The sequence below is a fragment of the Sturnus vulgaris genome, chromosome 16 (genome assembly GCF_052056855.1).
Source record: "Sturnus vulgaris isolate bStuVul1 chromosome 16, bStuVul1.hap1, whole genome shotgun sequence".
In the NCBI taxonomy this organism is placed as follows: domain Eukaryota; kingdom Metazoa; phylum Chordata; class Aves; order Passeriformes; family Sturnidae; genus Sturnus; species Sturnus vulgaris.
In genome coordinates, this window is record NC_142258.1 from 2017522 (window position 1) to 2040086 (window position 22565).

Here is a 22565-nt window from a genome sequence, read left to right on the forward strand (position 1 = left end):
TTTCGGGCTGCCAGCAGGGAAGGAGTGGCTCCAATCATAAAAGCTGGGGAAGGAAGCAGTGGAAGCTCTCAAACGCAGAGATGCAACAATTTCCTGCCATGTGAGCTCAGGATGAGGCTTTGATGAGAACACAAACTTTATCTGGAGGTGGTTTGGAGGGAGACGGGCTCGGTTCTGACTCTCCCACAGAAATCTGGATGAACTCCTCACCTGGGAGGAAACTGCGAAGCTGCTTTTTGATGTGCCAGCTACTCCTGCACCTTGTTAACACATCTGTCTCTCAGCGTGACCTCTCTTAAAAGGTTTAAACGCTGATAGATTAATTTGCTTTTGATGTCTGGGCTAATGAAGTGCTGGGCCTCCTCTGCTTCATTTTCTACTTGGTGGATTGAGGCTGAGGAGCAGCCGGGGTTGGAGCTGGGCTGGGTTTGCAGCTGGCTGAGGGAAAGGTTCGTTCAGGGTTGGCTGCCACGAGCTGAGGATGCTTCCCTGGCTCTGCACAACCACCTGGGGCAACTCCTGGCTGGGGCTGAGCTCTGATAAAAGCCGTCATTAGGCAGGGAAGGAGGAAATTCCGTGCTGTGCTCAGCTGTGCAGAGGTCAGGGTGCTTTAGCAGCACCACCAGCCCGTGGTCACCAAGGCAATGACAACTCATTGCCATGGAAACCCTCGCCACCTCCTCCTCCTCCTCCTCCTCCAGCCCGGCTTCCAGCAAATAATTGCTTGAGATCCGCTGTGGATGCCACAAATAAAATCAGCTGGCAGCTTTTCAGCGTGGTCTGCCTGCTTTGGGAGCCCACCAGGAGGATTTCCACCAGGGCAAGAGTTTTTTGGGAGTTTTCCTCAGGGGCTGGGTGTTTGCACTGGGTTGGTGGTGGAGCTTTAGGAGTTTATTCGAGTCACCAAGTAGGAGCTGCAAGCGAAAATTCTCTCACTCCCCCTCTCAAATTCAAATTTCTCAAATGCCTGCTCCTCGGGGCTCTTCCTGCAGGAGCTGCTTCACTTCTGCCACTCAGAGCCACGGCAGGGCTGGGAAAAATCAGGAAAAATCAGGAAAAAACCACTTGGTTGGGGCATGGAAGAGAGAAGGTTGCACGTGAAATAATCCCAGAATTTGGGATGGAAGGGACCTTGAGAGGGATTTTGTTCCACGGGCAGGAATCTGGCCTTGGACACTCCCAGGGATCCTGGGGAATCCAGTGAAATCTTTGTTTGTTTTTCAGAGCTGACATCTCCCCCCCAGCTGGATGTGAGATGTGGCAGAGGGGTTGGATCCCTGGGAATCTCGGGATGATTGGAGAGGTGTTGCTATTGCTGCTGTAATTAGCAATGGGTAATTAGTGCTCGTTAACAGCCCTCTTTCCCCAGCTCATCAAGGCTGAACTAACGACCCCCAAAACCAAACTCACCCACATCTGCCTGGAGAGAGTCTCAGATGTTCTCCAGCCTCACAGTAATAGTGAATTGCAATAATTTTAATTAGTGCTGCTGTTATTAGGACTAATCCAACTGAATTTCATTATTTTAGCAGTGATTTTGTGCCGTTATATCAAATTAGAACCAGTGATTTTTCTTTTTTTTTTCCTGTGTCATTTTTGTTCCCATAACAATAAAACAAACCACTCTGAAATCCAGGGCATTCTTGGGGGATGGAAATTCACCTCCTCACTTTGAAGTTTTCCAGACTTTTTAGTTCTTCTCCCAATGTTAGGAATGAATCTGGCAAGAGGAGCACGGTGCAAAGTGAGCACAGTGATTTCTGGGAATATTGGTGGTGGTTTCACAGAATTTCATTTCATTGCAGGTTTGGGTTTTTTTTTAATTCAAGAAGGTGAAAATGTGGGAGTGCTGGGCCATCTCCAGACTCTGAAATCGAGAAATTCTGCCAGGTGCAAATCGGGATAGAATTATGGGATGCAAACAGGTGATGAGGAGCAGGACTCGCTGAGCTCTCCTGCTGCTTCCTGCTCCCACTTGGGAATTCCAGGCTTTCACTCAGTGCAGTGTCCAGGTGATCTGGCTGTGCTGAAGGGCAGCTCTGCCTGGAATTCCTTCCTAACCTTTGGTGTCCTTTCCTCTACCCGGAATTCCTCCCTGACCTCTGGAGTCCTTCCCTCCACCTTGGAATTCCTTCCTTTGCTCTGCTTGGAATTCCTTCCTTCTCTCCCCCTGCCTTGGAATTCCTTCCTGACCTTTGCCTTGGAATTCTTTCCTGACCTCTGGTGTTCTTCCCTCTGCTTGGAATTCCTTCCCAATTTCTGGTGTCCTTCCTTCCGTCTTGGAATTCCTTCCTTCTCTCCCTCTGCTTTGGAATTCCTTCCTGACCTCTGCTGTCCTTCCTTCTGCCTGGAATTCCTTCCTAACCCTTGGTGTCTTTCCCTTCACCTTGGAATTCTTTCCCTCCCTCCACCTTGGAATTCCTTCCCGACCTCTGCTGTCCTTCCCAGCCTCAGCAGAGCGAGCTGCTCTCGTCTCGGGGAGCAGGAGGGATGTCAGTGCTTGTTGTTGCTGTTGTTGTTGTTATTTTTAAATTGCTCTGGCACAAATGGTCTGCACCTTCTCCTGAGGGCCACGGAGAGCTCTGCTCCCCGCTGGAGCTGTGCCAGGCGAGGTTTAGGTTGGATTTTAGGGAAAAGTTCTTGTCTAGAGGGCACTGGAGCAGCTCCCCGGGGAACGGGCAGGGTTTGGACACCGCAGGGATGCACAGGGTGGGATTTCTGCAGTGTCTGAGCAGGGCAGGAGCTGGACCCCGACCCTTGTGTGTCCCTCCCAGCTCAGGGCATTCCACGATTCCATCATTCCCGAGCCAAAACGGAGCAGGAGCTGCCGGGGTGCTGCTCATCCCCGGTGCCAGCTGCACTGGCTGGAGGCTGCTGGCAAGCACAGCCTCGGCTTTTTGTACCTTTTTGTCTTTTTTGCTTTTTTCCCTCTCTGATCCTGGTGGATGGGCTTTAATTGCTGCTTTAGTCTGGTGCTCGTGGCTAAAAGGAGGGATCAATAATTCACTGGAAAGAACAGCGTGGAGCTCCAAGGTTCCCATCTGCCTGCTTTGGCTCGGGGCTGCAGCACCCTGGGCTCTCACAGCTTTGTGTTTTCCGGGACAAAAAGGAGCTCGGGAATGGTTGCTGGGGTTGCTCTGGGTTTGCTGGAAAGGTGAATTTCCCCTGGATTTGTTCTCCTGGCTCTGTGTTTGATCTGAGCACGGAGGAGCTGCTGCCTGGCTCCCAGCTGGGGGTTTGCAGATGATCATTTCCGTGCTATTAAACCTTGGGATCCTCAGCAATTCGGGAGCTTTTCTCTCTTTGGGAAGCTGTATCAAGACTGGGGCTGTACCCAGTGGTTTATTGGGAGATAAAAGGGGCTGGAGGTTCCTCCAGCTGTGCTGTCCCCACTGGATGTCCCTGAACTTCATCAGCCTGTGGAAAATGTGAGTTACCCACCCTAGGAGTGACTTGGATCCTGATCCCAAGGGATCTTTTTGATCCGGTGTCACAAAAATCACAATAAATACAGCTCAGCTCAGCTGCTCCATCCTCAGGCTCTAAGGCAGGATCAGGTGCTCCCATGTCAGGGTGCTCAGAGCTTTCCTGGCACTGAGAGGGTGAACACCCCTGGTTAGTTGGGATTAACTGGAATTGGGATTGTTCAGCCTGGAGAAGAGGATTTGGGGTGAGGCAGTCGTGGCCTTTCAGTGCCTGAAGGGAATCTGCAAGAAAGATGGAGAGAGATTTTTTTTACAAGGGCCTGGAGCTCCAGGACAGGGAGAATGGCTTCAAACTGACAAGAGGGCAGGGATAGATGGAATAATGGGAAGGAATTGTTCCCTGTGAGGGTGGGCAGGCCCTGGCACAGATTCCCAGAGAAGCTGTGGCTGCCCCTGGATCCCTGGAAATGTCCAAGGCCAGGCTGGAGGGGCTTGGAGCACCCTGGGACAGGGGAAGGTGTCCCTTCCGTGGCTGGGGTGGGAATGGGATGAGCTTTGATGTCCCTTCAACCCAAACCATTCTGGAATTCAGATTCCCAAAGGGAAACCCATCAGGAACCCCCTGTGCCCAAACGAGGCACACCCCCAGCTTTTCTCCTGCTGTCCTCCAACATTCTCAATCCCTCCTGCTATTCCAAGACCCTTGAACCTTTTAAAATCTCTCCCAATCATTTCCCATCCCTTCACGTCCCACTTGGGCGCTCAGAGGTCGTGTCCAGCCGCTGTCTCCCACTTTTTTTTTTTTCCTCTCAAGAATGACCCTCTCCTTGAACTCATTTCCCCCTCCAGCCACTCCAGCTCCTCTCCCTGGGCTGCAGGGATGACTAAGCCGAGGTTTTTATCAAACACAGGCTGAACACATCCCCATCCTTCCTCCCCAGCCCAGCCCCTGCTGTGTTCCCCGATGTGTTTCATCTCCCCATGCCCGAGGATCACCAAAGTGCATTTTCCAAAAGGGGCTCTCCAGAAATCTCTGTTAGCAGGGGATGAGTAATGGCTTGACAAACCAGATTTAAGTGGCCCCTTCTGAATCATCTTGGCAGTAATAGGGGGGAGTGTGTCCATTTTTTGATTAAATATTTCCAGTGCCATTAACTCGGCCGCAGTAAACAGCTTCTATTGGGTTTGCCTGCTAATGACAACCCCAAGGTCTTTGATCCCGACGTTTCAGAGGGTCAGGAGCTGGATAAAGATCATGGAATCATCACTGAAGTGTCGTCAAAGAGTTGGGAAATGGCTCTTTGCTCTCCCTGTGTGCGTGTCCTGCCACCTTCAGTGGATTTGGTGCCAGCTGTGATGGGCATCCAGAACATCTGGGCAGCTGTGGGGTGTGGCTGGAGGGTTTTTCCCAGAAAAATCCATAATTAACCTTCATTGCTTGTGCAGATTCCTTCAGACAGGGTCTCTGCTGTTCCTTTTTTCCTGCCAGGGGCTGTAGCACATTCCATGGTTTTTGTGTGCATCCCAGTCTTAAAAATTCCCACTCCTCTTATCCCAGGACTCAGCTCACACCTGAAAGGAAAAGGTAGAGCCTCGTTCTTCTTTCTAATTAATGAGATTTGAGATTTCTTCAGCCTAAATATATAAATATATGTATTAATAGATTAAAAAGGCACCATAAATCAGTAGGAATGCTGCATTATATTTAAAAAAAAAATATTTCTTTGTGGTTAACCAGCCAAACAAAGCTGATTTCAGGCGTTGTGCTGATGATTTTGGGGCCATTAATTATTGACTTCAGAGCAGAGCGTGGTCAAGAGCAGCTTTGCAGTGGGCAGGAACCGTGTGGATAGAATTCCTTGTGTGAATGTAATTTTTTTTATGGCGAGGGAGAAGCCAAATTTCTTGGATGAGAGTCAGGCCAGGCCCTGCTCTGAGCTGTCCCACAGATCCACTGGTGCTCCTCAGCATATGGATGGGAATGATTCAGGCTGGATGAATTCCCTGGATTTTGGCCAGAGGCTTTTAAAGGAGCCAAGGCCACGCAGGGTGGGATGGCAGAGGAGACAAACCTGCTCCAATTTCCAGGGAAAAGGCTCCAGAACCAGGTTCTGGAATACCAGAGCATCTCCTGGTGGGTGATCCCTGCAGCCAGCACAGGACACATTCCCTGGCCTCAGCACAGCCACATTCCCCTTTTCCCTCTTTTTCCTGACAGTGGGAGCAGAGTGCAGATCCAGCTCTCCCAGCTGCTCCCGGGCCTTTGCTGGAGACATTCCCTGCTTATTTGGAGAGCTGGCTCCTTCCTGCTGTGCCTTCTTATTTAATAACTGAACCTGAGCACTTCTGGCCTGCTTTGGGGCATTGCTTTAGAGGGTTTGGGTGGGTTTTTCTCATTTTAGGGTTTATTTCTGAGCCATCTGTCGCTGCAAGTGATCCTCCATCCGGATATAATCCAGCTGATTGCCCTGCTTTTCCAAATAATTCTGCTGATAACATTTCAGATTGCCCAGGTCCTGTCCTCCAGAGGCTGGAGGAGGCAGCACTTGATCTAATCCTGCTTGGCATTTATGTCACTGGAAATGAAATTGCATTTTGCTGAATGAAACTGAGAAATGGGAAAGTAATACTGCAAATATGTTCTGCCACGTGGGACCCCCTGCCTGGGAAGCTTCTGAAGGAAGTTGATTATCCCAGAGAATGAACTCAGCTCTGGGGCTTTTCTTGCAGGACAGGGAGATGTGGAATCCAGGGATTCTTCTGGAGACAGAATCCTGGGATGGGCTGGGTTGGATTGGAAGGGACCTTAAAGCTCATCCAGTGCCACCCCCAGGGTCACTTTCCACCATCCCAGGCTGCTCCAAGCCCCGTCCAGCCTGGCCTTGGACATTTCCAGGGATCCAGGGGCAGCCACAGCTTCTCTGGGAATTCTGTGCCAGGGCCTCACAGGGAAAAATTCCTTCCCAATATCCAAACCTTAACTTGAAAGATTGGCACGAAAATCCTGGGGATTCCTGCCCGAATTTGGAATCTGGGCAAGCTGAACTCTGCTGGTTTTGGGTTTTAGTTCTTCCTCCACCCCTCAGTGTCCTGCTGGCAGCTCCAGGAAGGAGCAGAGATTTGCATGTGGCTATGGAATCATTAACCATGGAGCAGAGAGTTAAAAGGAATTCTGCAGAGCATTAGGAGATCAAGCAGGTCAATTGAAAGGAGGAAAAATTACCATCGGTTATCTTCAATTAAATTGTTATCGCTCCACATGAAGGATCCCATTTAGAGGGAGGCATAAAACCTGAGAGAGGAGGTGACTGAGAGAATAAATTCCCCATTTTTCATTGCAAACCCAGAGAGGGAACATCCATCAGCAGGCACAAGGAGGAGATCTCTTTTTCCTTCTGTTTCCAGCCTACTTTGAAGCAGAGCCCATTTGGAAATCTCTCAGTGAAACTTTTTTTTCTTTCTTTCTTTTTCTTTTTTCAGTGCAAAGCACAAAGTCCTTGAAGCCACAACTTTTAGGAGAGGCTTTAATAACAGAGAAACCCTTCTTGAGCAGGACTTGTGCTTCTGAGAGGTTGTGGTTGTGTCTGGCTGTTACATTTGGGGCAGTGGCACCCCAAAATAGCAAATATCTCAGTTTCCAGGGCTGGGATATCCTGGTTCAAGTCCCTGATCCCTTTCCAAGGCCAGAGAGCAGAAATAACTTTGAACTGTGCTCACGAGCCTGGGAAAACACCACCCAAAACATTTTTTTTTTTTTTTTTTTGAGGAAGTTCTGTCACAAAAAGGAAGGCAATTCCTGTGGTCTAGATGGACCCAACCAGTCTGAAGTCGATTTTCAGGCACGAAGAGTCAAATCTCGTAGTAAATAAACTCCATCCAAATGGTTTATACAGGAGATTTTTCAGATGCAGGAGTTGAAAAGCCCACTTGGATCATTCCTGGGGTTTTTTTGGGGGTTGATTTTTGAAATGCAGAGGAGGAAGGAGCCAGGTCTCCAATTGCTCGGGGGGTTCTGCTTGTTTGCTTTGCTGCGTTGTTTACTTACCTCGGAAATATCAGAATTGCTCAGTTTGATCTTTGACAAGCAAAGAAGGAGAGAAAAATAAAGGTCAGGACGGAGCCTTCATCTTTGCTGGGGTGTCACTTACATCCCCTGACAGCTCTGCTTCCTCGGGCTCCTGAAAATCCCTGGAAAAGGAGCTTTTCCCAGCCTGCTCCAGAGGAATGACACAGCTGGAAATAAAACCCAGACTGCAGAGTGCAGGGCACTCTGTCCCCTCGGTGTGTAACTGAGCTTTGGGAGGTGTCACAGCTTCCCTCCTTCCCTGTTTTCATTCCATAGGAATGCTCGGATTTTTTTTCCCTGTGAGGATGGAGAGACCCTGGCACAGGTTCCCAGAGAAGCTGTGGATTTTTGGAAGTGTCCCAGGCCAGGTTGGACAGGGCTTGGAGCAGCCTGGGATAGTGGAATGTGCCCCTAGGTGGGACTGGATGGTCCAAAAAAAAAAAAAAAAAAAAAATCCCTGGATTCCTTCTCCTCTCTCTGCATTCTCTGTGGGTTTCAATTCCTTGACGTCGGGCTGCAGACAGGTGAACTCTAAACCGGCTAATTGGAGAATTATAATTGCCCAAAAACGAGGAGGGGAGGAAACACTGAGTGCCCGGGAGGCAGGCAGGGATTGACAGATCATTACTGTGCCTGGTCAGAGCCTCTGCGGGCTGAACTGCAACATCTAAAGCAGAAAAGCCAACACAAACAAGTGCTGCGAGTCCCATTGACAGCTTTAGGCTCGGGACTAAGAGAGAAAAAAACAACTCGAGTGCAAAGGATGTTTATGAGACTCGATGTTCTGGGTTTGTTTACTGCTCCTCGGGGCTCTGCCACTCTCGGCTCTGAAAAGTTGAGCTGCTTTGGAGGGGCATTTCTGAAGGAAAACACAATTTTTTTGAGCTCTGGAAACTTCCCCGGTCATTCAGCAGGAAGGAGCTGGTGTGGCAGAGCCTTTTTCTCCACCGTGAGGGATGCAGGTGTGATTATTATTTCTGCCGAGTTTCAGAGCAAAAAGGTGTCCAGTTGTCCTGCTGGGACTGAGCCTAAATTATGTAAAATAGCAGCCGGTGGATGCAGCAATCAAAGGAGACGAGGGAGAAGGTGGGCGAGAGCAAAAAGAGGCACAAAGAGATCCCAGCCCTTGGAGAACTGCAGGAATTCAGGGGCACAAAGAGAATCCAAGGCTGCAAATTCCACCCTTTCATGCTGTGCTTGGAGGAGCCATCGATAATTTGACCACGATGGGTTTCTCTTTTATTGGATTCCGTGGCTCCGGGGTCCTTGCTAAAACCACAAGTGGCAGATTCTCGGCAAGGGCTTCCGAGGTTTTTAGACCTAAACTGTTTAGGAAAGGATTTTTTGGGGGGGTGTGTTTATCTGAACTTGGGATGAACTGTTTGAGGTTTGTCCCTAATAAAAGCCTAGTTTGGAACGGCTGGAATATTCTGCAGCATAAAAATGGCCTTGGAAATGGGCAGTGGTTCTGCCTCCAGTCAAGGCTTGCTCTTATTTAAACTCAAGGATGCTGAAATCCTCCAAACTGATCCCATACAGTTCCTGCCCTTCCCCGGAATAGTGGGAAACTTAATCCTGCAAGCCCAAGGATGACTGAAATCTGAAATTCTAAAGTTTAGACTCAAATCTGAACTTTTGTGAGCGTCCCCTGGGATTTGCCTGTGGGATTTGGGGTTTGGCCATTCTGTGCTGGTTTTTGGTGACAGTTTCCAGCATGGCCATTCCCATTGCACCCCCCACATCCAGACTGGGGGATGCTCATTCCAGCATTGCCAATCTTCTCCCGTATTCTGGGGATTCCTGGGATCCTCCTGCAATTCCACGTGGTCACCTTTTGGCTCTGGAATCCTGGGCTGATGTAAAGGTCCATAATTGCAGCAGCAGCAGATCCCCAAAGCTGCTGGGGGAGGGTCGTGCTCTCTCTCTTTGTGTTTGGAAAAGGAACTTTTTTTTCCTGATGCAGCTTGGAGCCCAGTGGTGGGCAGATATTTTCCCTGCCAGAGACGTTGAGACTTTGGAAAAAAAATTGGCAAAAAGCAAAAACCTCCACTTTAGACCAACTCTCCTGGAAATGCCTCGCTCTGCTGCCAAGCTTTGTCACACATCCCAACCCGAGCTGCATTTCATGACAGAGCCACTGCTTGAGCCAAAAGCCTCAAATTTCCAGCTCTGAGAAGGTCAAAACGAGACATTGCAGCAATTTGAAAGTTTGTTGTTGCAATTTCGTTTTCTCCCAGCCAGAAACTTGGACGGAAATAATCCTCACCATGAAAAGCTTTGTTTTCAGAAAATCAACGATTTGTTTCACCCGGAGAAAAAGACTCCTGGGGAAAAAAAAAAAAAAAAATCCTGCTCTGGGATTGGCTTTGATTCGGACAAAAAACAACAGTGGCTCCTAGTGGGGAATGGCCAAATCCATCTTGAATGTCCCTTCCTTGACCCTTCTCGTGGATGAGGAGCGGGAAATTCGCGCTGCGAGCAACGAGCCGTCTCAGAAGGCACCAAAATATCCCGGATTCCCGTTGGTGTCAGGAGAAGGGAATGACACTGGAAGGCTGGAGCATTGGGATGTTTGGCTCATCTGCTCCTCAGCATCCACTCCAACAATCCCCAAGCTCCCAGCAGAGCTTGGCCGCCGTTCAGGGCCATCCGTCCTTGTCCCTGCCCGGTGTCCCGGCAGGATCCCGCTCCCGCATCCCTGTCATCGCATCCCTGCTGCCCGCCTCCCGAAAGGATAACGGAGATCCCTGAGGTGACATTTTGCCGTGTCAGCCTTTCCCAGGCGTCCTGCCGTGCTCCAATCTGCTGGATCAGCTCCTTGGGCACAGCTGCTGGCGTTCCGGGCCACCTCCCTGTCCTCTGCTGTCCCTGCCTGTCCCTCGTGGCTTCTGTCCCCTCCCTGACAGATCACTGCGGATTTTCTCCCGGAATTCAGTCGGAAGCAAAAGTCACGGCGCTGGAGACAAAGCAAAAAGGGCACAAATTGTCAAAGGAAGTTGGGAAATAAATTCAGGATTCTCCGCGGGAGAATCTCAGGTTTGCCTAAGAAAAGTCGGGATTTTAGGGAATAACAATGTACAAATCCCGTTTGTTTGCCTTAAAGTGTTTGTGGGGTTGTTCATCTTTTTGGACTGTCTTGGGGTGACTTTGTGATGCTGCTGTCCCCAGTCATCTGTTCTCTTGGTGCTGAATATTGAGTTCTGCAGCTTTTGGACTGGTGTCAGGACACAAACTCGACACTGACTTTTTGGGTGATGGCTCTGAGATTGTCTTATCATGTTGGACTCGATGACCTTTGAGGTCTTTTCCAACCTTAGTGATTCTGTGCTTCTATATCCACATCATTCCAGGATTAGGGATTTTAAAGTGACCACCAGGAAGCCAAATTTTCGTGATAAAACTGCAACTCTTGGCAGCAGCAAGGGGAATTTGGAGAACCCCACATTATGTTTACCTTCAGTGCATGAGGCTGCTGCTCTGGGGGAGAGGATGAGGTTCTGGGAGCAGCAGTGAGCAGGATTTCTGTGTCTCACAGGAAAAAAAATGCTGGGAAACAGCAGGGAAAGCAGAACAACCCCAGCAAGCTGCAGATTCCTGTCACGAATGATGGTGGCTTCTTCCCCAAGACAATCAGCAACAGGATGAGAGGAAATGGCCTCAGGCTGGGCCAGGGGAGGCTCAGGTTGGACATCAGCAGGAATTTATTCATGGAAAGGGTGGTCAGGTATTGGAATTACCCAGGGAGGTTTGGAGTTCCATCCCTGGAGGTGTCCAAGGAGTTCCTGGAGGTGGCACTGAGTGCTCTGGGCTGGGGACAAGGTGGGGATCAGATCCTGGAGGTGATCAGTGATCCTGGCATTCTGTGTGATTCCTTGCTGAGGATTTCCATTCATTTCCCAGCACCAACACCCTGTTCCAGGAGCTCTGTGTGTGTCCCTGCGGGGACACGAGACTTTAATGAGTTATTTTGCTCCTTGTCAAGAATTCCCTCGTCCAAGCCTGCCCGGGGGGACCCTGAACGTGCCAGGTCCTGACAAGGAGCTCGGGGACGCTGCCAGCACCGTGTCCTGTCACCACTGTGGCTTGGAGAGGCACAGCCTGGGAGCCTGCAGGGCTATTTTAGGATCAGTCTCAGTGGAGAGCTGCTTGAATTCCATCCCAGAGCAGACCTGAGCCTCTGATGAAGTTTTTTTTTTTTCCCCCCCCCCCCTCTCTCCCCAGGTTGTTTTGGCACTGTGAGGGAAAGGAATAGGATGGATGAGCTCTGCCTGATGTGAGGGAGGGAACCAGGCTGGAGAGGGAAGAAATGCGAATTTCCCAGCCCTTCTCCCGGTATCCCATGGCAATTCGAGTTTATGGATTAGAACCAGGAGCTCTGAGTGCTCTTCCCCCTGGATAAATGGTTGAGCAGCAGACAGACGATTGCAGGGAGTAATTTAGCAGTGAATGATGGCTCATTAGCAGCCCACGGGCTGGAGGGGATGTGTGGGCTCTTCCCGAATCCCACTTAACTCTTTCACCCTCTCCTTCCACTGCCAAGGGCTGGATTTGCTGAGTGTGGAGTTCAGCGTGCTGGTGTTACAGTGATTTCTCCTTTAGAGCCCCAAATAGTGCAACAACATCCCCAAAAACCTGCCAGTTTTTACCCCCCCCTAACGAGGGATGGGGAATAAAGGAAATTATTATCAGTCCAGGAGATGAGTCAGATATGAAAATCACACCTTTTCCCAGACAATGTTATTACACCGAGGAAAAGGAAATGAAAAAGACTCATTTTGCCTCACAAAGGAACTAGAAATGCTCATTGCAGAGCTGGGTGCTGTTGGAAGGAGCGGGAGGAAATCGATTCCACCTTTTCCCATTCTCCCTGCCACGTTTGGGAGCCTGGGCAGGCTTTGCTGCACTTCCCAGGAAAGGAATGGAATGTCTGGAAACCAGGTTGGAGCCAGAGGGAATGTGGTGCTGGGATAGAGGAGGGGCATGGAAAAATCTTGGATTTCAGCTCCATTAAAATCTTGTACACCCAGAGAAACTCAGAGATCCTGAATCACTTAAAAATCTGCTGGTTTTGGGAAAGACCATTTTGGGGATTTTGGGGATAATTCCCAAAGGGAGATAAGTACCTCAAGAGACCTAAAACTATTGATCACACTGACTTTAAGTGTAATTTTTTTTTCCTATTGCTCTTTGGAGATGTGTGGAAGTAAAATACCTTGTTTTAAAGAATAAAGCTGTGATATTCCTATATCCAAACCAGTGTTCCTGCTTTGGATGTAGCAATATCCATAAAATTCTGCTGGAGTCAATTCAGTAAAATCAGAGTGATCCATGTGAATCCAGGCAAATTCCAGCCTGGATAATTCTATCTTGGAACAGCAAGCAAACTCTCTCCTTTGCTTAGCTTGAATTCTTTTGGGTTGGGCACAGCTATTCTCCAGGCTGCTCCAGCACTGGGCTGGGATCCTGTAATTCCAGCCCAAAACTCCAGGAGATTTATCTGCTCTTCCCTCAGACATTTCTTTTTCTCCATGGCTTTCCAGCAGGAGCACAAATCCCAGCAGGAGGAACATTCCAGCTTTTCCCATTTTCTCTGACCACGCTGCTTTTCTGCCCATAGCCAGACGAGCTGACCAACGCCCTGGAGATCAGCAACATCGTCTTCACCAGCATGTTTGCCCTGGAGATGCTCCTGAAACTCCTGGCCTTCGGAATCTTTGGCTACATCAAGAACCCCTACAACATCTTCGATGGCATCATCGTGGTCATCAGGTCACTGCTGGTCCTGCCTGGGGACTGGGATCAGGGATGGCAAGGGAAATGGAGGTTGGATGTTAGGAAAAGGTTTTTTACTGGAAGAGTGATAAAGTGCTGGGATTGTCTGCCCAGGGACGTGGTGGAGTCACCATCCAAAAAAAAGACTGGATGTGGCACTCGGTGCCATGGTTTAGTTGGTGAGGAGGTGTTGGGGCATGAGTTGGACTCAATGATCTTAAAATTCTCTTCCAACCTGGTGATTCTGTGATTCCATGTGTTGGCATGTGCTGTAATTGTGCTGGGCTTTGGTATTCCTGTCCTTAGGAGAGCTGTCCAAAGTAAATCAACCTGGCAGATGGAGAGGAAAATCTATTTATGCCACAGCTGGCACTGGGGTGGGTTTTCCACTGGTCCTGGGAAAGGGGTACTGGGAGTGTCCATGTCCCAGTTATCCCAGCTCTGCTGGAATTGGGCAAGCAGGAGGGGAAGGGAGGGCCCTGTTCTGCTGTGCTCCCCAGGGGACACTGTCCCAGCCTAAACTGGGGTGCCCCAGCCACACCCCAGCTCTGGGATCCTTTCTGATCACCCCTCAATCAGTAATTTGGGACAAAGAATTCCAGGAACACAGAGATGTGAACCAGGACAGTGCCCTTGGCACATCCCTCTGATCCAGACAAGGTTCAAGGCTCACACAAGTCAAGGCTCTGAACAAAGGTCATTCTGTGGCCTGATCAAAACCATCCACCTCTGGATGTTCTAAAGGGAGATAAACACGTCAAGAGACACAAAACTATGGACCCTACTGAACTTGAAGTGGTTTTTTGGTTCCCCTAATTCTCTTAAGAGACGCTGGAAGAAAAATGTTTTAATGAATAGAATTGTGCTGATATTCCTGTATGATAGGAATTCATATTCCTGGGGCAAAATTATGATCCACATTCCTGTAGTGGTGCAGACATGGAGAACCACATGAAAAAAAGGGAATTAAGGAGGGAATTAAGGATGGAATTTAGCCCAGAACAAATAAAGGAGACGAGTTGCACCACGAGAGGCGCGACCGCGCAGCTGAGGAGCGAAGCTGCTTCTCCTGGAGCGGGAAAAGAGCAGGAAAAAGGGGAAATCCCCGGTGGGCAGCAGCTCCTGGGGAGCAGAGCTGGCTGTCCTAGCAGTGTCCCCGTGTCCCCACAGTGTCTGGGAGATCATTGGGCAGTCTGACGGGGGCCTGTCCGTGCTCCGAACCTTCCGCCTGCTCCGCGTGCTGAAGCTGGTGAGGTTCATGCCCGCCCTGCGCCGCCAGCTCGTGGTGCTCATGAAGACCATGGACAACGTGGCCACCTTCTGCATGCTGCTCATGCTCTTCATCTTCATCTTCAGGTATTTCCTGGCCTGGCAGCCCCTCCTCGAGGCGTTGTGGGGATAGGGATGCGCCACCGTCGTGGTTTGAAAGGCAGGTGGCTGTTAAGGAAGGCAGGGGCCTCTCTCGGAGGAAAATGGGAATTGAATGGAAAATGTAAATCCTTTCCCCTCCAAATTATTGTAATTTTGAAATTAAGGAGCTTTCAGGCAAAGATATGGGAATAGGGATAATGGGTTTTTACTAGGAAAATTAAAACGCAGTAATTAAAATGAAATTAAAATGAAAATTTTAGGAAAATTAAAATGAAAGTGCAGTAAAAAAAACCCCAAAGCAGTGCCAGAGTGAGAATCCAAGGTGCCCCCGTCAGTCAGTCAGGGCTTGGTGCAGTCCCATTCCATGGTGGCTGCATCCTCCTGCAGTGACAGATGTGGTTCTGCTGGAGCAGGGCTCCTGCACAAGGTGCAGTTTTCCTCCAAAGCTCCAGGGATGATGTAGAAGGCTCTGGTTTTCCTCTGGGATCCAGTGGGAAAAGGCTGCTCTGCTGTTCCAAATCCCAGCTTTGATCTGGGTGGGAAAGGCTTGGCTCCTGCCCCTGGGTGGAGCATCTCCCAGTGGGATGATGGAATTTTATCAGTTAATTAGTGGGACCCAATGGGATGATGGAATTTGATCAGCCCTGCACTGGGACTCCATGGCCCATTAACAGCAGATATCTCCTGGAGGAAAGATGGGTTTGGAAAAGATAGAAATCCCTGCCCCAGCTGGTTTTTAACAGCAGATATCCCCCCAGAGTTATTGGGTCATGGGAGAGATAAGGAACACTGCCCCAGCTGGGTTAACCTGGTGACAGAACTCTTACTGCTGGTTCCATCCTGCATTCCAGCCTGACACAGCCACCCACGTGGGGGGAGTGCTCACAGAGGGATATTTATCCCTTTCCAGCCTGTTTTTCGTGGAATGCCATCATTCCAGAGGTGAATGAAGGATGCAAAAGGGCAATAATTGCTCCTCAGAGGCTCCTGAGCTGTGCCTGTCCCTGACTGGACCATACTGGATTTGGGATGGAGGCTGTGCAGATTCCAGGAGTTCTGTCTCTTTGACCCTCAGGATCCTCTGCTTGGAAAGCAGGGAGCTGGCAGCATGGTTTGTCATTTTTCCAAAGGAGATCCTTGATTTTCCTTCAGTGCAGACATCTGGAATGAAATGTGAGGCAGGAGAGCCGAATTGCAGGGTCAAAAAAAACCAAAAAACAAACCACTGGGAGTGGGAAAGTATCCATAAAACCCCTGCAATCCTCCCTGCAGCCACATTTCACCCACGTGCTTCCTCCATCTCCCTCTTTCCCCACTCCAGCATCCTTGGCATGCACCTTTTTGGATGCAAGTTCAGCCTGAAAACCGACACGGGAGACACAGTTCCAGACAGGAAGAATTTTGATTCCTTACTCTGGGCCATTGTGACCGTGTTCCAGGTAAGCTCTGCCTCCTCAGGGATGTTTTAAGGGGGAACACGGGGAGTTTTTATTCCACAAAACTTCTGGGAGGTGTCAGAGGTGCTGCTTCTGGGTCTAAAAGCCCCGATGGAGAAGAAATCTACTGAAAATCGGCACTGTCCATATCTCTTATCAGTAAAAGGAGGGAATCCACTCTTATTTTCCTTTTTGCTGCTCCTGCTCTGCAGATCTCTGTCTCCTTCACTGCCCCAAAGATTCCCTTTTGCAAACAATTCTGTGTAACTGGGAGTGACAAATCCCCTCAAAAATCACAGCTGGAGGTGCTGGGGAAGCCTTGACATAAAAAGTTGTGTTTCCTCCGCAGCCAAATTCTGGTTTGTGCCTGAAATTCCTGGCAGGTTCCACAACAGAGGAATCAGCTGCTGGGTTCAAGGATATTTTCAATATAAAGATTCGACTTTCATGTTTTAAAGCTCAGGCTTTAGAATCTGAGTGCAACAAGTGTAAATAAAGTTTCTAAAGGCAGAGCAGCATCACTCAAGGTGGAAACCAGTCCAGAGCTTTCACTGTGGATAAAAATTCTTACAAAAGGAACAAGGACAAGTCAGCCCCAGCCTCAGAGCTTCCCATTTTTCCCTTCCCAACACACGGATCGCTGCATTTCTCCTCCCAATCCCTTGGGAAAAGCAGCTGGCACGGAGCACAAAGGCTCAGTGCTGTGTCCCAGGAAGGTTATTGAGCAGCATGACTCAGTGCAGCACTCCTGTCCCCAAAGCCACCTTGGTGCAGGGGATTTGGGGCCACTTTCATTGCAGGAATTAATGTGGAACATGAGCCTGTCATCCATTTGTCTAAGGCCGCCAGGATTTTTGAAGCTGGAGAGTGGAAATCCCTGAGGAAGATCCCTCAGAGCAAAGCTTTGCTGTGATGGGTATTTTTTAACAGGAAAGGAAAAAACTTCCCTGAGGTTCTGGAGCCACCCAATGTCATTTATCTCATTAAATATCCCGTCCCTGCAGCTCTCCAGCTGCCTTCTAAAGAGCAGCCTGAAAGGAGACAAGATCTGTGGCCTCAGGTCTGTTATCTCCTGATGGTTATCAAAGGAGGCAACGCCTCCAGGAAATAATGGGATTAGGACAGGGCATCCTTCATTTCGGGATATCTTGGATCCAGACTGTCCTCTCTGGGTCTCTGGGCAGAGGAGTGCCAGACCTTCCTGCAGGGAGGGAGGTTTGGCCAGCAGAGATGCAAAAATCCAAATAAAGGCAAATTTCTACAAGGTGACACACAAAAATCTAAACAAAGGCAAATTTCTACAAGGTGATGTGAGCCCAAAGATCTAAACAAAGGCAATTCCTGCTGCCTCATCCCACGGGACCTGTGAGTGGTTTCACTCAGGAAAGGTCAGGAGAGGGGGAATGGCAGAATTCCAGGGGCTGAGGCTCTTCCCTGTCCCTTTCCCTGCAGATCCTCACTCAGGAGGACTGGAACGTGGTGCTGTACAACGGGATGGCCTCCACCTCCTCCTGGGCTGCCCTCTACTTCGTGGCCCTGATGACCTTTGGCAATTACGTGCTCTTCAACCTGCTGGTGGCCATCCTGGTGGAAGGATTCCAGGCAGAGGTGAGGGGACACACGCTGGGGGGGTAATCCAGGGAAAACATCCACCCACGCAGTCAGCCCTCAATTTCAGTTTAAGGGGGGCACATTATCTGTGTGGAGCACATGAAGCTCTTCTGGATCAATCTTTATAACCCTAAATTTCAATTTAAGGGGTGCAGATGAGCTGGATTTGGCACATGAAGCTCTTCTAGATCAATCTTTGCAGCTCTTAAATTTCAGTTTAAAGGGTGCAGATTATCTGTGTGGAGCACATGAAGCTATTCTGGATCAATCTTTGCAGCCCTAAATTTAAATTTAAATTTAAGGGATGTAGATGATCTGTGCTGGGCACATGAAGCTCTTCTGGATCAATCTTTACAACCCTAAATTTCAATTTAAGGGATGCACATTATCTGTGTGGAGCACATGAAGCTCTTCTGGATCAATCTTTACAACCCTAAATTTCAATTTAAGGGGTGCAGATGAGCTGGATTGGGCATGTGAAGCTCTTCTGGATCAGCCTTTGCAGCCCTAACTTTAAATTTAAATTAAAATTGAAGGAGTGCACATAACTGTGCTGGGCACATGAAGCTCTTCTGGATCAATCTTTGCAGCTATAAATTTAAATTTAAGGAGTGCAGATGAGCTTGGCTGGGCATGTGAAACTCTCCTGGATCAATCTTTATAACCCTAAATTTCAATTTAAGGGATGCAGATTATCTGTGTGGAGCACATGAAGCTCTTCTGGATCAATCTTTGCAGTTAAAGCCCACTGGATGTGGAATGGGAATTAAGGGACCAGGACTTTGATCTCCTACACAGTCTGCTGTGTGATTTAGAAGAAATAATTTAGGATTAATTTCACTCCCCAAATCATGTTTTGTGTTTCTATGTGGTGGAACTCAGGCTTTCAATACATCCAAAAGTTTTACTAAAACCCAAAAAGATGAAACTGAAATCAGCTGGCTCCCTTTGCTGAGGGGTGCTCCCCTTGTCCTGCAAGCAGGACCTTCCCCCCATGAAGCCATGCTGTACACAACTCTGTGTTTTGTGATTCCACATATTCCAGCCAGGATGAGACCTGGCTGAGTGCTGTCCTTTCCTGGGGACTCTGTCCCTTCTGGAATATTTAAGCACAGCTGTTCAAAAGCTGTTTCCTGACGTTCAATCCTCAGATCTTTCGGGCGATGCTTTAGGGTGGAAGGAATTTTTCTCTGCTCTCAGGGATCTTTGCTGGGAGCAGCTCCCGTTCCTGCCCTGCCCTCTGGGAGGTGGAACCTGGTGCTGATGTGAGGCCAGAGCTGAGCAGAGCTCTCTGAGTGCCTGATTGCAGCTCCAGACAATCTGTGGTTTCCCTGCTCAGCCCTAATGGCTCCTTTCTGAGCTGTTACTGACCACCGTTTAAATGTGTGGGATCTGCTTTTTCTGGATTATTCACCCCAATTCCAGCAACCACAGGCATGGCATTTGCAGGGCACGTTTTGCTCTCCACTCCCATTTATTATCAATCCTGACATCAGGCCCGTGGGCTTGTCACTGGTCTCGGGGAGAGGTGTTACACAAAACCCTTCCCAGCTGCCAGGGCTCCTCTCAAGCCTTGCACTGAGAAATTATGGAATCCTGGAATGCTTTGGGTTGGAGGGGACTTTAAAATTCTGGTTCCAGCCCCCTGCAGTGGGCAGGGAACTTTCCACCAAACTTTGGTTGCTCTGGCTGCAAACCAAAGACAAATTCTCAGTGGAGCTGGGTTTGCTTTTGTCATCCCTGGCTCTGTTGCTGTGCTGGGAATGGGGCAGAATTCTTGTTTTAACCTCTTTGTCCTCTGTCAGAGGCTGTTCTGGGCAGTCACAGGAGCCACTGAGGAGAATTTCTCCTCCATTTGCTCAGGTGTTTCTTTTATTTATCCAGAGAAGGACTCCTGGGAGATCTGTGCTGCTGAGAGCTGCTCTCAGCTCAGAACCATCAGCAGGGCTTCAGCAAGGACGCTGAAAAATCCCCCTGTGAACCACAGCACACACTCTCAGCCTGATGCCAGCTCCTGATCTGCCTCTGGAGCAAGTTTGCCAGGAGTTTTCCTAGAAGAGAACAGACTTAAATGGCCACAAACCCATTTTTAGTACATTTGTGCTTAGTACAAGTAGCCAGGCTTCAAACAGGGCCATAATTGCATATTTGTGCTTACACCATTCCCATGTCATGTTGAAATCTCCCCCAGAGCTGCTCTGGGAGAGCAGGCAAACCTCCCAAAATTGTGCAGATCTTTCATCTGCTCTGCTCTGGTGTTTCTGCTCTGAAACAAAGATGAATCAGGGAGCTCGAGCCTTTCACTCATCCTGGCTGCAGCACTTTGCAATAAATCACAGGCAAAATGAAGTTCATTGCCACTTCAGCACCGTGGCTCTGGGAGCTGTGGGGATTTGTTCAGGCACCAGGCAAGGAACTGTGCTCCTCTTTCTGGGATCAGCTTTTTAATCCAGCAGTTTGCCATCAATTTGCACAGATTTCTGCAGTCCTGAGCAACCCAGCCAGAGTCCTGCTGACATCCTGCTGGAATCCCTCCCCCAGCAGGGAGAACCTGGCCATCAGTCTGTCCCAGGCTGGTCATTTCTGCTTGCACATTGGTACAAAAGGGAAAAGGAGCTGGATTTCCAGGAGGAAAGGCAGGCTGAGGGTGGCTGTCCCCTGTCCTGAGATGCTGCAGGGCTGCCAGGCAAACTGGCCTCATTCCCTCTGCCTCAGGTTGCCAAGAGATTTCCCAAAACAATCTGTTCCCAGCCAGCATGGAGAAAGCAAATCAGGGCTTCCAGATCTAAAGTGCTGTCAAACACAGAATTAAAACCCCCTGACATCCTTTGACATCAAACCCTGAGTGCTTTCAGCTGGGATCACACAGGGAGCAGACAAGGAGCCCCACCGTGCCAGGTTTTTCAGTCATTCCTGCAATTCCAGCTGCTCTGTGATGTTTTCCCCTGGGATTTGCTGTTCCAGGAGCCTGGAGCAGTGTAGGAAGCACAGCAGCATGGCAGGGACACGGTGACAGCCACATTTCTGTCCAAATGAGTGAAAACAGGGAAGAGGGACCTGCCTGGGATCATTCCCAAGGGGAGCTCTGAGCTGCTGAGGAATCCTAATGAATTGGGTGTGCTAATTACCCTCCTCCTCTCTGCAGGGAGATGCCAACAGGTCAGACACAGATGAGGACAAGACATCTGCCAACTTCGAGGACGAGTTTGAGAAGCTGAAAGACCTCAGAGCAACAGGTGGGGTTTTGTGGCTGCATTTTCCTGGGAATCTGGGAGCTACAGCTCTGCTCCCACAATGGAAGAATCCAGTTTGTTTGGCAATTAATCTGGTTGCAAAGTCACCAGGGCAGCTCTGCAAAGTGCAGGAGATGCTAAATGAGCGCTGATATTTCCTTCAGACAGATGTTTTTTTCTAATTCAAACGTCCCCAAGAATTTTTAGCTGCCTCTCCTCCTTCCTCCTGCACCATTAGCACAGAGTGCTTTGCTGACAGCAATGTTCTCACCCCACTTCTCGGCAGCTTTTCCAGTCAATCATGTTCTCATCTGTTCCTTTTGGTTTCCCACACAAAATGCATTTGGGTGAGCTTTGATGGATGGAAAATGTTGCTGCTCATTTGTGCTCCAGGAGGGTCTGGCAGCCGATTTGGGGGAAGGCCCACACTGCTCTGGTGTACCAAAAACATGGAATTGGAGGTGACAGCCTTCACTTTGCAGCCAGAGGGGTGACAAAAAAGGGATCACACATTTTAACAGCGAATGATGGTAAACAGGAGCCACTTTAGTTCCTGCTTCCTTTGATTCCCAGCCTGGGCTCTCTTAGGATCCCTCCAAATGCTCCTAAACCAGGATTTGATTCAGCCAAGGAAATGCTGATTGAGGGGAGCAGATGGAATTCAGCTGAGGAAGGGGCAGAATCATTTGTTGGGGAGGCTGAGGCAGAGCTGGATCACAGGGAGGAGATGGAGCTGCTCAGGCTGGAGGGGGAGCAGCAAATCCCCAACACCAAGTGATCCAATGTCCCTTGCAAAATGGTTGGGAAGGAGCCCACAGGACCAAACCTGCACCAGCTCCAGGTGAGGAGAGATTGCTGGGGGAAATAAACACTGTCACCTCTGCTCAGGAGATAAAAACAGGGCTGAACGTGCTCCAGGAGTGAGAGTGTCCAGGGACCAGCTGGTGACTCAACAGCAAAAAGGTTTCAACAATTCCAGTGCAGAGCTCTTGGTGTGTAACACACTCAGGGGCAGCAGGGACCTCTCTGGCAGAGCAGCAAATTTTACCTGGAATTTCCACCCTCAAGGTGAATGCCAGTGTCCCCATGGATTTCTGGGGTGCAGATCAAGGATTTGTGCACAGACCAGATCCAATTAAAGCAGATTTTATTGCAAAAGCCCCCAGTGGAACAAAGAGAGCAGGGGTAAGGGACTCGCTTGGATTTCTCCCTGCAGACCTGAGCTGCTTCCCTTCTGATCCTTCCCCCTCCAAAAGGTTGATTCTGAAATCTCAATTATTTCTGATATAAAACCAAAGCCCACTCAGCCCAGTAAAACAGGAGTCAGTTCAGCTCTAGTCTGGAGTTTGAAACCAGCCTTTGGTTCTATCACAGGGCTGGAAGTGCTGGGTCTGGTTTGGTTCAGTGCAAATATTGGGATTTGCAGTCTGTTCTTGCCACACAGCTAAAACAGATGATTTTTGGGATTGCCACAGTGCTGTGCCATTAGGTTTCTGTTATGGGTGGGTAAAGACAACTTCCATTTCCTGTCCCCAAGTTTGCTGAGTGCCTCCCCATGGGTGAACTTCAGGCACATCACAAAATCCTAAAAACCTGTGAGTGACACAGACAGGAGGTGAAATCCCCAGGTGGAATTCAGCCTGGAAATTCT

General features: G+C 49.3%; 1 protein-coding gene across 2 annotated transcripts in view; it reads left to right on the top strand.

Moving 5' to 3' along the window:
* LOC106863785 (voltage-dependent T-type calcium channel subunit alpha-1H) overlaps positions 1-22565 on the top strand; it is a 115602-nt gene that overhangs the window by 49500 nt on the left and 43537 nt on the right. For both annotated transcript variants that reach the window (XM_088174233.1, XM_088174234.1), the window contains exons 9-13: positions 13109-13260; positions 14434-14619; positions 15956-16073; positions 17523-17678; positions 20827-20917. In XM_088174233.1, coding sequence (XP_088030359.1) covers positions 13109-13260; positions 14434-14619; positions 15956-16073; positions 17523-17678; positions 20827-20917 — 703 coding nt within the window. The remainder of the gene's footprint in view (positions 1-13108; positions 13261-14433; positions 14620-15955; positions 16074-17522; positions 17679-20826; positions 20918-22565) is intronic.